Source organism: Galeopterus variegatus, unplaced genomic scaffold, assembly GCF_000696425.1.
Source record: "Galeopterus variegatus unplaced genomic scaffold, G_variegatus-3.0.2 Scaffold165, whole genome shotgun sequence".
In the NCBI taxonomy this organism is placed as follows: Eukaryota; Metazoa; Chordata; class Mammalia; order Dermoptera; family Cynocephalidae; genus Galeopterus; species Galeopterus variegatus.
In genome coordinates, this window is record NW_007726276.1 from 275,337 (window position 1) to 292,918 (window position 17,582).

The 17,582-nt window shown below is 32.6% G+C and overlaps 1 protein-coding gene across 2 annotated transcripts in view; it reads left to right on the forward strand.

Moving 5' to 3' along the window:
* DIAPH3 (diaphanous-related formin 3) overlaps nucleotides 1–17,582 on the forward strand; it is a 428,227-nt gene that overhangs the window by 246,386 nt on the left and 164,259 nt on the right. For both annotated transcript variants that reach the window (XM_008594695.1, XM_008594703.1), the window contains one exon: nucleotides 8,863–8,998. In XM_008594695.1, coding sequence (XP_008592917.1) covers nucleotides 8,863–8,998 — 136 coding nt within the window. The remainder of the gene's footprint in view (nucleotides 1–8,862; nucleotides 8,999–17,582) is intronic.

Below are 17,582 nucleotides of genomic sequence, written 5' to 3' on the forward strand. Positions count from 1 at the left end.
TGCGCCGCTTGGGAAGCACGGCGGCGCTCCCGCCCGAGGGTTCGGATCCCACATACAGACCGGTTCCCGCTCACTGGCTGAGCGAGGTGCGGGAGCAACACCGAGGGTTGCGATCCCGTTGCCGGTCCCCGGTCCGGTACGGGGGCAACACTGAGGGTTGCGATCTGTTGCCGGACACGGAAAAAGACAAAAAGACAAAAAAAAAAAGAATGAATGGGAAACAATATTCAAAGTCATGGGTGCAAATTTTCCAGATGAAGAATCTACAGAATAGGAAGATAATCTATACCAAGCCAGGTAAATAAAGTGAAACTCACTTCAAAAAAAAAAAAAAAAAGTGAAACTGCAGAACACCACAGGCAAAATCTCTTAAAAGCAGCTAGAGAGAAAAGATATGACCCCCCAACATAACAACAGTTAGATATGGATTGCTTCTCATCAGCAAAAGTGGAAGCTAGATGAAAGGTATCAAGTGATGAGAAAAAAATAAACGTTTTTCCGATTTGGGGTATGCAGCAAAAGCTCTGTGTAGAACAAGTACAGAATTAAACTATTTGTAAATAAATAAGAGTACAAGAGTATTTTCCACCAATGTCCCTTTCTTAAGGGATCTTTTTTAGAATAGGAATTGGCAAACTTTTTCTTAATAGACCTTACAGTAATGTCAGGTTTGCAAGTCATACCATCTCTGTTGCAGCTGCTAAACTCTGGTGTACAAGTGCAAAAGTAGCAAGTCAATATGTAAATGAATGAGTGTGGTGGTGTGGCTGTGTTCCAATAAAACTTTATTTACACAAACAGGTGGTCAGCCCGAGGATTGTAGTTTGCTGACCACTGCTCTAAAGGATGTATTTAAAGAAAGAACACTTTTTTCAAAAAGAAAAGTTTGAGAAACAAGAAGGCATACCTACCATGAAAACAAATGTGGAGAAATGATGTATACAATAAAACAATATCTAGCTTGTTTTGTATAAAAAGGGAGACACAACTCCCTTCACTACTGGGCAACAATGTTATATAAATTGAGTGAGGGAGATGTTTGGAGTTAGGGGTTCTATGTTCTTTGTATTGTTCAAAGGGGAGGAAGGGAGGTCAAGATAGCAATTAACTTTACACCTTGTTAGGTTGTTAATTTGTGTAATAAAGTTAAAAGGATAACCAGTAAAAGGATAGAAGTATCCATTATAAATTCTAAACTGTAGAGGAAGAAATAGGCCAAGAAAGACACACACAATCAGCAAAAATAAAAATATCGTAGATAAAGCTGGACAAATAGAAGGAATAATGCAAGGTGGTGAAAACAAATATTTTATAAATCACAAGAAAAATTTTTTAAAAGACTGTAAGATTGGATAAAAATCCCAATATCTAGCCTTATGTAGTTTATGAGAAACCTATAATCCAAGGATATGGAAAGGTTTGAAGTACCATGACGGTTAATAAAATACAGTGCAAATATTAATCCAAAAAAAGGGGGAACTATGGTAATAGATAAAATATTCTTTAGAAATTATTGCTCATGATGATAAAAAGCTTAATTCACCTGAAATATACAATTCAAAAATTGCATGTACATAATAACATAGTTTCCGAATGACAATGTAAAAATTGATAAACTATAGGAATAAGTTGACAGATTTAACATTATGAGTATGTTGGGGAACTTCAACAAAGTTCTCTAACTTATTGATAAATCAAGCAGAAAAATATTGAAGATATGGGAACTTTAAACAATTCAACTACCGACTTGTTGTAACTAGTGTATACTTGAGCCCAAACTCAAAAATTAAAGAATGCATATTTTTATCAAGCACAAGTGAAATTTTTATCAAATTGATTACGGACTAGACACTTTGAATAAAATCTTGATAAATTTCTTATTATCAGCTTTATTCATTGATCACTGTAACATGCAATTAGAAATAAAATTTAAAAGGATGAAATTTTAATACATTTATTTTGAAAATTCTGAAACCACATTAAATAACTTGTGTCAAGTATGAAATCATAGAAAAAAATTAGACCTGAACAATATTGAAAGAAGACCACCTCAGGATTTGCAGGATGTACTAAAAGTAGTACAAATTTATACCTTAAGTCTTTATATTTTAAAAAATTAGACAAAATTAATGAGGTAAACATTTGGCTTCAGAAATTTAAAATAATCGTATGATCCTAGAGAAAATAGAAGGGAAATTAGGAATAAATGAAGGAAAAGGTTGCATAGAATTCAAAAAGGCAAAATGCAGCTATTTTGAAGACAAGTTAATTAGATAAATTTCTGGAAAGAAAAAAGAGAAGTAAATAATGAAAATGTAAAAAGGGACATAACTAAAGATGCAGAAGACTGTAAAAAGAGAAGATCATACTAGACACATCTGTAGGCTGGAATGTAAAAGTTAGATGACGTGGATTAGTTCCTAGAAAAAAATAATTCACGAAAATTACTTTAAAAGAAATAGAAAGCTTGAATAGTTCTATAACTAATGTTTATTCTAACGACTTTTTCGAATTTTACAATTAATTAAGTACTTGGCCCAGAAAGTTTTGCAGATGAGTTTTACCAAATAGAAAGCTTGAATAGTTCTATAACTAATGTTTATTCTAACGACTTTTTCGAATTTTACAGTTAATTAAGTACTTGGCCCAGAAAGTTTTGCAGATGAGTTTTACCAAATTTTAATGAAGTGATTATTCCAAACAAATGGAGTATAAAAACTATATTATGACCAAATGTTCAAAAGGACAAATTCTTTCCATCCAAGTTGAGTTCATCTGTATATGAAAGTGTGGTTTAATATTAAAATATCCATAAATACAATTCACTACATTAAGAGTTAAGGGGGGAGAATATCATGAGATTTTTCAGGAAAACATTTGTTCAAATCCAACCCCTGCTCAGATGTCAAAACAAGAACACCAAACTAATTGAACCCTTCTTGAAATAAGAAACTAGGGACATTACCCTCTTAATATGGTTATGAAAATTTAACTAGTCAGTACAGTAACATAAGACAAGCAAGAAATGGGAAGTATAAAGATTGAAAAGGAAGAAATTAAACTATTGTTGTGGTTCTCCATGGATAATAAAAAAGGAACCTATAGGAAAACATCAGAAATAATAAAAAATATCAATAGCATATATAAAAATTACATTTTTATACATTAGTTACAAAATGTTAGAAATCAAAGGTTTTGAGGAAGCCACATTATTAATAGAAAGATAAGGTATAGAGAGTAAATCTAACAAAAGATGTCTAAGACCTGAAAGGAGAAAATAAGATTTTTTCCAAAAGATTTTTTAAATTACCCAAGTTAATGAAGAGCCACATCATGTTCATAGACTAAAAATTGTAGAAATCAGTTCTCTCTATATCAATCTACAGAATCAGAGTTGGTTCAAAATCCTAATAGCTCTTTTTAAAGAAACTTAACAAGTCATTCTAATATATAGATGGAAGAGCAAAGGCCCAAGAATATTGAAGACATTTCTTAAGAAAAATAAGACATAAACTTGATAATTAAGAAAGTGTTATTATTGCAAATGTGGGTAAATTGACCAAATGGACTGAAATAGCCCCCAAACAGATCAATGCATGTATGGGCCACTTGAAATCCAGAAGAGGTGACTTTGCAGATCAATGGGGAAAGGCTGGGCAAAAAAGTTTATTAGGTCTGCATTTCATACAATTTAAAAACATCGATTCTAAGTAAAGTATGTACTGAAATGTGAACAGCAACATTAAAACTTTATAAAGAAAATGTAGGAGAATATTTTTATGGCTTTGAAGTAGGAGAGGATTTATTTAAACAAAATAGAAAACGAGCCAACAATGAGGGAAAAGAGATTTTGACTACATGAATTTTAAGAACTTCTGTTTATTGGGAAACAACATAAATAAAGTACGGTGACATTATAATCCAGAATATATTTACAAAACGTAAGACTGACACAGAGTTAGAATCCGGGATATTTAGAGAACTACAAATCATTTAAAAATGATAAGCAACTTAAGAAGGTAAAATATATGAATGGGCAGTTTATAGAATAGAAAATAAACATGTTCTATAAACATGAGAAGATGCTCAAACTAATTAGTAACCATAGAAATACAAGTTTAAAGCATGATATTCTGTAACTACCTGCTAAATGGGGACAGTGTTGGTGAGTATGTAGGCTATGATTATACATTGGTGGTAGGAGTACACATTGGCATAACCACTTTGAAAATGATTTAGTATCATGGTAAGTAAGATAGAAGATGCACCTATTTTATTCATCAACTCTATTCCTAAAAAATTAAAGTAATATATTACAGTGCAATTCAGTAGTCTTATGTACAATGTGTGTGTATTTTTAGAACAGAAACAAAAGCTTCAACAAATAATGCTTATCCTTTCTGCTCGTGTTACACTAAGAAATGGTCTGTTCTCTTTCGTTTAAGTAGTGGCTGTTTAATAGTTTCTAAATTGATTTAAGAAACAGGTAATGGGAACTACCATTGAAGAACTTTTACACATGTGCACAAGGAGACATGTACACAAATGTCCATATCTGTACTTGTCATAGCCCAAAACAGGAGACAACCTAAATTGCAGTGATAGGAGAGTAAATGATAAATTATTATAGGCAATGAAAATGAAGTACAACTTACACATAAAAACATGGATAAATCTCAGAAACATGTTGAGTGAGAAAAAGTAAGTCAAATTAACAAAGGATGATGTAATTTCCTAAAACTCAAAGATAATGTTTATGATAATAATAGGTATAATTTATAGAGCATCAATCTCTGCCAGACACTTCTAAATTTTACATACACACATATTCATTTACATTTACTGACTGGGACATTTTGGTTTCTCTGAGAAGAAAATATGTTATATAATGCTGTAATATATATTTAAGCTAGTTGTGGCAAAGTTCTTATTATTCCATTTGTTTGTGGGAAACAAATTACAGAGGGAAATAACTGAGCTCATATATTTTATTTTCTTCCAGAATACACATGTATCTCTCTATATTTTTGTATAAATATATTAATATACCTATGCATTGTTATGTAGAAATACTACAATCTGCAGTTACCATAAAAAGTATTTGGACCTCAAATAGGTGATTGATTATGCCTTTGAAACAAACAGTCAAAACGTGGCTGAAGTTTTGGAACCCTCTATGGTCATTGCTGTGGACTTGTAAGCTCACAGATCTTTCAGAGAAGTTCATGCACCAGGCTTTAACTGGGAAATAACACAAAAAGAATTTCTTTTGACAATACATTCCTGAAAGTAGTTGGTATAGTTCAATTTATTTGTCCATTTTCTTAATAGAAAACCAGGTCAAGAATAAGGTGATTTTAAAAAATTAATGTCTTATGGCCAACTATCTTTATGTCTGGCTCACCTTTAACTTTCCTTTCTGGCTTTGAATTTAGGATTGAAGTAACTAAGAGGCAATAGTATCTTGAATAATGTGGGTCTCTTACTATTCAGCTTTTGTGTTTTAAGATATTTTTACTTTTTAACATTTGGAATAAAAGAAAATCTGAAATTACTGTTTTAACTGGGATATTAGTTTCAGACTAAATGCCTATTTCTGTGCTGTCTATTGGTATTTTTCCAGCTAAAATTCTTTTCCTCATAGTTATAATGTCAGAATAAGATATGTTTTAAATGAGATGGGCTTTTAAATGAAAATCAATAGTGCATTTTCCATAAAACAAAATAACTTTAAGAACTACTTCAGACCTTATTTCTAAATGTAAACATTATTTTTATAGGTCCTGGAAAGTAATTTTGACTTTTTACTTCCCAGTGGAATACTAAAAGGGTGTGACAATTATATCTGGTAATAGATGGTCTATTAAATTCTTGCATTGAAATGTACCCAGTCATTAAAGTAGAAAATTCACATCAAAAATTTTTATACTTTAATAAGATCATAAATAAGCTACATGATATGAATTTTTCATCTATTGCAGGTTCTTATTTATTTCCCTCAAGCAAAAAATACAATTTTGATTCCTGAATATTTGCTTATCTTTTTCTCTTCACAATCTGTTGGGCTTCTCCGGCAGCTACACGGGATCCCAACAGGTTTTTCCTTTCCCTAGAGGGTTGGAGCCAAAGGGATTGCCCTTTTCTCCCCCCCCCTCCCGCCCCCCCAGGACGTGGGGCGAAAAGAGATTCCAAGAGATGGTCGAGCATGCTGCTGCTCTCCCAGATAGGGAACAAACACATACACACTCAGCGGGGGTTCTGTCAGGCAGTTCCGTTTATCGTAACACAAAAGATCATATTTAGATGCTTAGCAGGCAGGGATTTCCAAGCTTAGGCCAATCCTCGAAAAGGTCAAATGTGCACGTGCCTTGCCTCTCTATGCTTAGCCCTCCCCCTTAACTTCCCTTGGGCGCCACCTTTTATCCGTTTGGGCCATCTGTTGTTTTTGCTTAGAGAAAGGGCGTGGTCCCATAACAATCCACTCTTCCTGCCCCATCTCCTTTACACATACAAACATGGGTACACATGCACACATAAAGATATACACACTTATCTTTGAACCCATGCTTGTTTTCTACTTTCATGATGCCTTCTCCTACCTTCCTACCTTAGGTTGATTTTTTTAGTAGTTACTGTGTTATAGCTGGCTCTTAACACATGCAACCATAATATGAAGAAACAGTGGAAAAACAATGAGTGTAGCTAGCTTTCAAATCTTGCAACTTAACTGTCTCTTACAACTTGCATTACAGTCTATGAGTATTTACCCATTCTGTGTCATAATGGAGAATGCAGACTCCAATTTGAGATTAGGAGGGATTACATATTAAATCATCTGTTATTGCAGATGGTTTTTATAGTTTAGCAGTAATAATTAGTGTTAACATAAGTCAAGGACTGTGAAGAATTTAAGCGTTTACCTACTGGCAAGCTAACAAGTTAACATGCTACAGTTTCATGGATGTTGGCAGAAGACACAGACTGTGGGGTCAGAGACAGCAATATATTAGTCACAGCAATTGCAGTAGCCAGAATAAATAATTTTGTAGGTTCCTGAGCCCACATTCCCACAGGGTGATGTTAAGAGGGCCAGGTAACACCTACATACATAGTGGTGTGTGTTACTGGAAAGGAATCCTGAACTTAGGCAACCTAATCTTTTATAATAGGTAGTAAACCTTTGGTCTATCCTTATGGACAGTAAACAAATCCATTTGCTTAAGAAAGAGATACTACCTCTATTTTCCAAGACTGTTCATTATACAAATATCTTTGAAAAGATAATTTGGAATAAAGGTGCTTGATTACTACTTGCATCTTAGAGTACTTAGTCTTACACTTTCCTGCTTGAAAATCTCCAATTGTTTTCCAGTACTTTTAAAAGAAAATCTAACTCCCTATTTGGACTATAGAAGACCCTAAATGGTCAAGTTTCAGCGTATCTCCCTATCCTCATATCACCATACTGGCCTTCTTTCTCTCAAGACCACCAGCACCCTTTGCATTAGCACTTCTCTCTGTCTGGTATGTTCTTACACCAGATGATCACCCAGCAAGATTCGGCTTGAATCAAATCAGAGTGAGGCTTTATCTGACCAACTAATGTAAAGTAACCACCCCAAACATTCTATCACACGACTCTGTTTTATTTTTCTAATACTTCTGTATCATTTTGTTGTTGTTTATGCTCCACCCAACCACATAGAATGTAAACTTGTTTGAGAGAGTGCTCTGTCTCGCCCCCTCTCTTCTTTCTCCCTCTCTCGAGCTTTAGAACAGTACCATTTAATAGTCTCTCAGCAAGTATTTTTTGAATGAATGAATGGATGGATTCATGAGTTAATATTCCCTCTACCATTTGCTTTTTGTTCCTCCTTTTTTACTTGTACTTTTCCTTTCATTGTTTTGGTCAATAAATATTAAACTTTATTATTTGATTTCTGATGAAGAACTTGCACTACTGTCTCTAGGGTAAAAAAAAAAATGAACACTATAGTAAAGAAGAAGTGAAAGACTGCCCCAAAATAACATAAACCTACTTGTTATAGTTTGATTATATACTTTCCTATTTAATACCATTGGTGATAAACTAGCAATGTGATAATCTGTTTGGTTTCATTGGCACTTATGATGCCGTGCTGTTTGTTAGCACTTAGAAAAATCCATGTTTACTTGCTAATTCCCACTAATACGACATGAGAGGCATTTCTTGATTTGTATAAAACGTAGAAAATAAGAAAGTAACTAATCACTTATCTACTGAGATCTTATGATTAGCATGTTATTATTGGTTTTGATCAACAGAGGACCTGGCTTTAGAATGCTAAATATTTCTTTAGTTATCTTTATGATACTTTTCTCTATGTGAAAGAAATTTATGAATGATTTATTGTAGTAAAAAGTAGCCATTACAAGATTTCAGCTCTTTTCTATCATTTCAACTATTTTTCTTGTACTTAATAATTTACTTAGCAGAGAAGGTATGGAAGACTCTAATACAGTTGCTAGACACTTTCGTAAAGATATATAGGAAAACAGTTTTGATTTGTGAATTAACTGCTTTTTTATTTTTAGTTTCATCTTCCTTCTCCCTTTTAGTTAGTTAATTCCACTAAGATTTTAACATAACAGTAACATAAATGTTATTTTAACATATTTGAACATTTAAAACGTACGTTTTATAGATATATGATATATGTTATCTTTTAAAAGACTGTGTTACTAATATAAGAACTAACCATTACCTAAAAGATATTCAATCATGATTGTACCTTAAGTATAATTTAAGATTGATAATTCTCCATTTTCTTGTGGGATCACTGTGGTTAAAACTGATCATTTTTCAAAATTTATTTGCCATAGCAAGCAATAAAGGAGAACATCAAAAAAAGAGAAGCAGAGGAAAAAGAAAAACGTGCCAGAATAGCTAAAGAATTAGCAGAGAAGGAAAGACTTGAACGCCAGCAAAAGAAAAAGCGCTTATTAGAAATGAAGACTGGTGAGTACTGTCAAATTTGCTATTTATGCTATGTATACTTAAGATTTATACTGGTTACTTATTAGCATTTTAATGTACTTTGATGAAAAAGGAAAATATAATCACTTGTTTGTGTAATTAAACCAAGGAGCAATGATTTTTTTATGGACGTTCTCCCCTTTAGTTTCTAACAAGTAGTGTCTTCATTCTAATGTTGGTCATAGATGATTTAGTCCTCAGGAGCACTCTTTTGGTTTCGGTATATTTGCAATTCTCTGACTACAACTTTGGTAACAAATCTGTAATCATGTATGTCAATTAATAAATTAGCATCAAGTAGTGTCTTCATTCTAATGTTGGTCATAGATGATTTAGTCCTCAGGAGCACTCTTTTGATTTCGGTATATTTGCAATTCTCTGACTACAACTTTGGTAACAAATCTGTAATCATGTATGTCAATTAATAAATTAGCATCTATAGGAAACTGTGGGAAATTCTATAGGACATATTACCTGGTTTCTTCAACAAAATATACTCCAAGGGAGGGAAAGAAATGATGGAGTGAACTTACTGATATAAGTGAACTTACTGATTAAAAGAGACTTAAACCTATCAACTAATTGCAATATATGAGATTTATATATTTCATTCCTAACAAATAATTATAGAAAAAAAAGCAGTCTGAAAAACTTGAATACTTTTTTTCCCCCTTGTAAACATGTGTTTTGAGAGCCTCCAGCTAAGTTGGGATTTCAGTACCAGAGTGGTTTAGCAGACCTACCCTAGTGGGAAATGAAAGGGAGTTGGACTTAGGTGTTTGCTGTATGCCTTTCATCAGATACTTCTTTTAACTGGAGGATGGCCTAGTGCCTAGTTGTCCAACCAGCAACTAGGGGGTTCTTTGTATTCGCAGAGTCCCCTGTGGCTCTTGCCTGACCATCACTCTGGTGCTGGGAGCCTAACCTTGAGTTCTTTCAGTTGACCTGGGAAACCTGGCCTGGGGAAGACCCTGATTCTTCAGATGGAAGGTGAAAATTCAGTCCACCACTGCAACAGGAAACAAGTTCAAGGATTTTTCTTACAGATACTGGGCAGGGAGAGCACAATGAGTTGGGAAGGTGGTCCTTTGTCCCTGGGTCACATGAGGCAGGAATGAAGAGTCAGGCAGAGAGAGAGAGAGAGAGAATGTGGCAACTAGTAGTGTATATATTAGCAGTGTATATAAGGGGATAGGATGTGGGTTACTTTAGGTTCATGGGCAAATGCCTGAATGGTCCCTTTAAAGGAAGCTGTGGAAAAGTGAGGAGCCCAGCCTGCTAGGCCAGAGAGATGCTTCTGAGTTCTTATCCCTGGCCACCGCCTGAGCCATTTGGGTGTGGTGTAGAACTGGAAACTGTGTCAAGGGTGACTGAGCCCTGCTTCTGGTATGAGAAAATTAGAATTGTATTCAAAATGAATGCCGAGGCAACAAAAAATTATAAATACACTTCAGTATGTTTCGTAGTGTCTTTTAGAGATTCATACTGAAACTTTACACACAAAAAGACGTGATATCTGGGATTTAAGTCAAAATAGTCTGGAGTGACTGGGAAGTAGTTGGGCTTATAGATGAAACAAGATTGGCTATGGATAGTTTAAGTCAAAATAGTCTGGAGTGACTGGGAAGTAGTTGGGCTTATAGATGAAACAAGATTGTAATAATTGCCAGAGGTGGGTAATGGGTACTTGGGGGAAAGGGTGTGTTCACTGTACTATTTACTCTATTTTTGTAAAAAGTTTTTGGAAAAATACTAAAAAATAAAAAAGTTACAGTCTTTTAGAAACATGTGTTTATATATATATATATTCCAAAGCTAAAGATATTACTAACTTCGAAGCTTTGTAAAAAGTTTTTGGAAAAATACTAAAAAATAAAAAAGTTACAGTCTTTTAGAAACATGCGTTTATATATATATATTTTCCAAAGCTAAAGATATTACTAACTTCGAAGCAAAAGAATTAAGTAAATTGTAGTTATATTTTCACCTCCTAAAAATTCTGGCTCTTCCACTTCCAAGCCACTAAGGATTGCAGAAAGCTTTAATTAAAATCCATCAGCTTCACTGCTAAATCACCACAGTTTACAATTCAAGGCTGCAAATTCACCTAAGTATTCCCCAGGGATAGACAGAGATGCCTACTTCGACTTCTTTACTTTCACTTTTACAGGCATATTTTATGTTTAATAAAGCAAAGTGAGTACCGTAATGTTTCACATTTGATTCTTCCAGGGAAGAAAAATCTAAGCATAATTTCTTGTTTATGTTTAAATTTCGGGAATCTTAGAAATATCTTAAAGTGTTAACAAAAATGGAGATCAGAAAGGTTTAGCATTGATTTAAAAAATATGCTTCTGGAAATAATTTTTAATTAATATATTACCACCTAATTTATGGAACATTCTGGTGTTTGAACAGTAGCTCACTTAGTGTTGGCTGAAGAGTCTTCTAGATGAATTACTAGATGGCAGAATGGCTGTATATGTGGTTTTGCCCAAGGGCCTATCACACAGAGCCTCTCAGAAATTTTGTTATATCAATTGGGAAAGCTGAAACCTGATAGGATACAAAAATTTTAATAAAACTTCCAGCATAATCTTAATGTTGTAGTTTAAATTTATATTTCTCCTGAAGGAAAGTTCTACTTTTAAGAATAAGTCTGTTTTTCCAATTAAAAAATATATTTGCATTATAAAAAACACCTAAACAGTAAATCAAAAGATCATCGCCCATAGTCTCCTTACCCAAAGAATCATTGTTAATGTTTTGGCACGTTGTTCTTTCAGTTTTAAAATTTTCTGCCTTTTAGCTACAGGCCTCAATCCCGCCCCTCCTCCTTTCTCCTTCTTCCATCCCATTTCCTTCCCCTTTGCCCTCTCCCTCTCCTTCCCAACTGCTCTGCAACAACATCATAGTATGTAAAAAAAAATAATAAAATAATAAAAAAATAAAATTTTCTGCCTTTTAATAATAGCTATGATCTTAGCAAATATGCAATTTAGTTAGTATCTTGCTTTATCTTACTGAACCTTCTGAACATTTCAGGGTATTCATAACTTGTAATTCTTAATTTGTAATTTCTAATATCTATGTCATTGAATTTGCTGGGTATACCATATCTAATTTAACTTGCATTAGTCAGCAATGAAGTCATAGAACAATTGTTATTTCCTACTTTTCAATGTGGTAAATATGTTAATCCATAAATAATGTTTATAATTAGTATTTTTTAAGATATAGAATAGAAAAGTATAAATGTTTTTAAAAGATTTTCAATGCACATTGCCAAATTGATTTCCAAAATTTCCCTGACTTTCAACATTGGGTTACAATTGTGCCTTAGTTAAGTATTCTCATTTTTTAAGGTTTGCTAATTTAATAGATCAAAAAGTTATGTTTTATTAACTTTATTTGAATTTCTATGAGTGCTACTGAAGTTGGATATTTTTAAGTGTTTATAATTTTTTGGTATTCCAAACATTGTGAATTGTGTTGTCTTTTTCTTGTTGATTTACACAAGTTAGATCTTCACCAATTAATATTTACCTTTTAAATATCTTCTCTTTATTTGGCTTTTTATTTTTATATCTTGACATATATAAAGGTGATTAATTTCCATTTTATAATGTTCTATAATGTTAATTATAATCTTTGTGATTTTTTTTTATCACATTTAAGTCTAGAAAGTAATCCTATCAGCAATTTTATATCCACTTCAATTTTTTTCTGTTTCAATTATTTATAATATGACTCTGCTCCATTTATTTGTAATTCTTCCTTAGTCATTCATATACTTGATATATATGTTTTAATATACTAGGGTCTGCTTCTGAATTTTACCAAAACCGTTACAAATTTAGCCATCAGTTCATTGTGGTTAATAATTGGTTTATGTTGCTTTAAGACAGGGACTATTGTGTCGAGGACATTACCATCTGTTCTTAATTTTTAAAATAGGTTTAAAGAAAAGTTCCATTGCATCTTTTAAAAAAATTTTTATTAAACATATTGATTGTACATTTTTATGGTGTACACAGTTGTGTTTTAAAACATGTATACAATGCATGCTTATCTATTCAGGGTAATTAATGGATTCATCATAGCAAAACTTAATTATTTCTTTGTGATATGCACATTTGATCTCTTCTAGACATTTGGTTAAATTCCATTGCATCTTTTCTTAATCATAGAACTCATCTTATTTTACCTGTTTGATTATTTTATAGAACTTTTTCTGTACTATCTCTTCCCAAACATGATCTGCAAATTATCATAGTTGGGTCTCAAATAAATATAAAATCCTCATCCAATAGGACTTCCCAAAGCCTTATGCTGAGGTGCATGCGTGGCATACATTTTGACGTTTTCCGGGAGAGTGTTCTTCAGAGCGTAGTCTGGGTAACATTGATTCATATAAATGATATTAAAATAAATAAATACTTTAAAATAATGTATCTATAAAGTAAATACTGGATATTATATGTGTATATTTTCATAGATATATGCAAAGTTATTTGACACAAAATACTGAAACAAAGCTATGATGTAAGAAGCTATTTTGGAGACATCTTCTGTCTTTTAAAAACATTTGAAAATTTTGAAAATCAACTTTGGATTTTTTTTTTTCTTCTTGTAGACTATGAGATTTTAAAGAATCTAGGGATGTTATCCTAAATTTCATCACATATAAACATATATTTTTTTTGCCAAAGTGAATGATGACTTCTAAAACCCCTCAAAATCATGATTATTCTGAATGGTCCTTAGTTTTCCTTTAAAAACAACACAATGATTAATGTAGAAGGATGAAGCATTCAATTTCTTAAAATAGCTATGCTAGCCAAGTAAGTCATATAAGAATAAAATATATTATTACTTATTGTTGATACCTTTTTTCATATTTAAAAATAATACAAATATGCAGTCACCTTTTTTATATGTAGAATATGCTAATCACATCATGATTTTCATAACACTTGAAAGCTTTATGAAGTAGAAGTTACTAAAGGAGTATTCCTAATTAGTAATTGATTACTGAAAACATTTTTATGCAAAATATCAGTTTTTTATACTTTTAATGGGTACATTGAATTTTATGTATTCCTGACATTTGACAAATATGATCTTCAATAAAGTCATTGTGTTGTTATAAAAATATGTGTTATGGTCTTCTGTTTTATTGGTATAGAAAAGAAATTTAATAGCTAGAGCACTTTTTATTGTTTCTTTTATTCATCAGCAAATAGTTGAGTTTTTTAATATGCTGGGATTGCAGTGATAAATAAGAATAAATAAGGTCCCTGCTATGATGAAGTTTAAAAGTCTAATGAGTGAATTAGACAACCAAATATGTAGGATAATTTCAGATAATAATTGATATGAAGTAAAATAAGAGGATAATGAGATGGAGACCAGCAGTGGGGTAGTGGTGGTAACAAAATTTGGTCTGAGTGAAGTAAGAATATTAAACATCTTAATTTATAATATTGGTTAATAAAAATCCTCAGAAAATGATAGGATTTATAACCAGTATATTTATTTTTGGATAACCAGGCTCATGTTTATATGCTATACTAATAGGTGCTAATGTTGTACATTTGTTAATTGTGTGAATCAACTAAAACTTTATATAATTTTTCTTTGCAGGCCTTGTATTTTAGTACAGAACATAGTACTGCTCAAATCTCTGTAGAGTTTTTCAGCCTGGCTTTTTCAGTCTCAAAAAAATGTGGAAAGGGGGATTATTGAATTTATATTAGTGTTTTGTTATCTCTCTGGGCCAACAACTTTTTGTTTTCCTTTTGTATGTAAGATACACACTCCTGAGTGATAACGGAAGAGAAAAATCTTCACATAACTCTGCCATAAACCCTCAGGGAGCTTCCTTCCATATATTTTCATGACTTTAGTATTTCCACCATGCAAATGAGAGCTGAGCTTTTTCACAGATGTACAGATTCTTATATCACTACCAGCGGTAGTGGAGGAAATTAAATCCTTGTTCTTTCTTACCTATCATAAATAATTACTTGCCCTTGACAAGAGAACACCCAACTATTTTCAAGTCTACTATTATTTATTTCATCATTTCAGAATGTGATTTTTGCTAATTGAGTGGAAATAAAGATAAAATAGTGGGCAAAATTTCCCCCAAGAAGAAAAATGAAGAAATAAAAATTATTTTGAGCAGCAAAACTTCACAGAATCTCATATTATCATGTTATAGTATTTAAAGGTCATGTTTCTCATTTTTGTTTTCTTTAAAAATGATGAGTGTGGAGGTCTCTTAAATATTCCCATATATAGTGTTATTTCTGGTAAATGATTTAGTATTATATTGAACAAACAAGCAGATTACATTTTCATGGTCTTTATTTAATTAGTATATGAATTTTGAATAAGTTGTGTAAGGTTGATGTTTAAATTTTAATTGTTTTAATTTAGAAAATACCTAAAGTATTAAACATATATAGAAACTAGTTAGCACAAACACTAATATTTATTCATTGAAAGTACATAGCTATCCTTATGTGTGCTCATTTTTAGTAAGACAAATAGTAATAGTGATATTATATGATTATGTACAACTTTTTCTAAACTCCATTTCTGTTTCTTAATCATGGAAACAAATAGGGCATTTGATAATAGAATTCAAATATTATGCTTCAAGACTTCCTGAGTATGTAAGCTGATTCACATAATTTTTAAATAGCACATCAGAATGGCCTTGAAATGGACCCAGCGTTGTATAATTACGTTTTGTGGGGGAAGTAAATAAGAGCTTATTTAATGTAGCAATAAAAACTGTATGAGCAGCTCCTATATTTTAGTCTTTAGGTTACAATTTGTCTATTATTTATTAGGCTTAAATGTCTCATTTGGTGCAACTTCAGTCTATTAAATAAAGAGATAATTAGCTTTTAGAAATCTGTTGTTTACCCACATGGCCAAAACTGCTCCTTTGGTTTTCATTCTGCAATTTAGAATAACTAAGCAATTAGGCCTCCATTTTAGAGGAAATGCATATTACATAAATACTACTTGGGAATGTCTCTGCCAATCTCAACTAATATGCAATTAATGTGTGTACTTGCTTTCATAAAGGCTTTGATGATTACCCTGTCCTCTACAGATATCATAAAACTTAGATTATTTTCCATAATTGTGCATATTCTAGTTTTGTGCAGTAGCCCTTTCAATTTCGTAGTATTACTGGCAATTGATGCATATAAATAAACCAATGGTTTTAATAATTTCTCTGTATAGAAGGGTAGAACAAATTAAATTTCATTAACTTGGATGTATTTCTCTTTTTTCCCCCATCTTTTATAAACAGTAATAATAACAACAACAATTGATACTACTACTGCTTCTACCATTTATTGATCATGTGTTATCTGCCAGGCTCTGCACATGTTTATTGTTGCATGTAATGCTTAAACCAAACTTATGAGACTAACTTTATCAGAAAGTTTGATTTACTTGCTTATGGTCACAGATTTAGCAAACAGTGAAGCTAGTATTCAAGTCTTCTAACTAGAGGTCATGTTTTTAACTACTGTGCTATTATTCTTTTACTACTTGATGATTTAACCATAATGGGGGGAAAAGGGACCAAAAACAATTATTAGTAATTGCTAACTGGTACTTGACTATACTTATTTAAGGAGGTTGAGAATTAACTTCCCTGGGAACCTTGGGTGAGAGCGACAGCCATATCTTTTGTACTGTAATCAGTGATTTTCAGCCAGGTGGTCTTTCCCTTTATGTTTAGAAGTTTTGGTATGACTGCCAAAATCAGGGATCCTTCCTTACTCTGGTTCAGATTCAATTTTGATTCTTCTGATTGTCCAAAGATTTCTTTATCCCAATGCCAAAGCCTAGAAGTAAAACATCAGCACCATCCCTCCTTCCGGAAGGAGGGATTCTTCAGTAGTTTGAATAGTTCTGGGCCCAAAAGAATGGTCCAAGCTTGACAGTTCAGAGGAAGATGGAAATTACTCCATTGCGTTCATTGTTTGACTGAGAAGAAAAGTTAAGGAACCAGAGAATTTGTAGTACAGTAAGTTTTAGAAGGGGCACACTTAGTGTGCTTTACTCAAGAACAAGTGCCCTGAGACCCCACTTTTCTCCTCCACCAACTCTACCTGTAACAATTATTTTCCTTCTGAGAACAACTGCTTTCAGTTCTATGGATAGTATCAAGGGATGTCTTGTGGGAAGTTTTTCCAAGGGTCTCGTTTATTTATGTGCAGGAATCTCCTTGACTGGAATAACACAGCTTGAGTTACGAAAACTCATTCAGAGTTCAACCTTTGTGTGTCTTCTCTGCATAACAGTGCAGGAGTCACACTCCATCCTCTGTCTCTTTCCAACAAGCTCAGAAAAGAGAAATTAGGAGAGGAGGCTCTCAGACATCTGTAGCACAACTGATATTGAAAGAGTGATTATTGTTTTCTCTCTTTACTTTCTGGGGAGTTATTTGTGTCACTTTTTGTTAAACACCTTGGGGTACATCCTCGTACTAATTGGTTTACTGCTCATGTAATATTTTTTTAAAATTTTC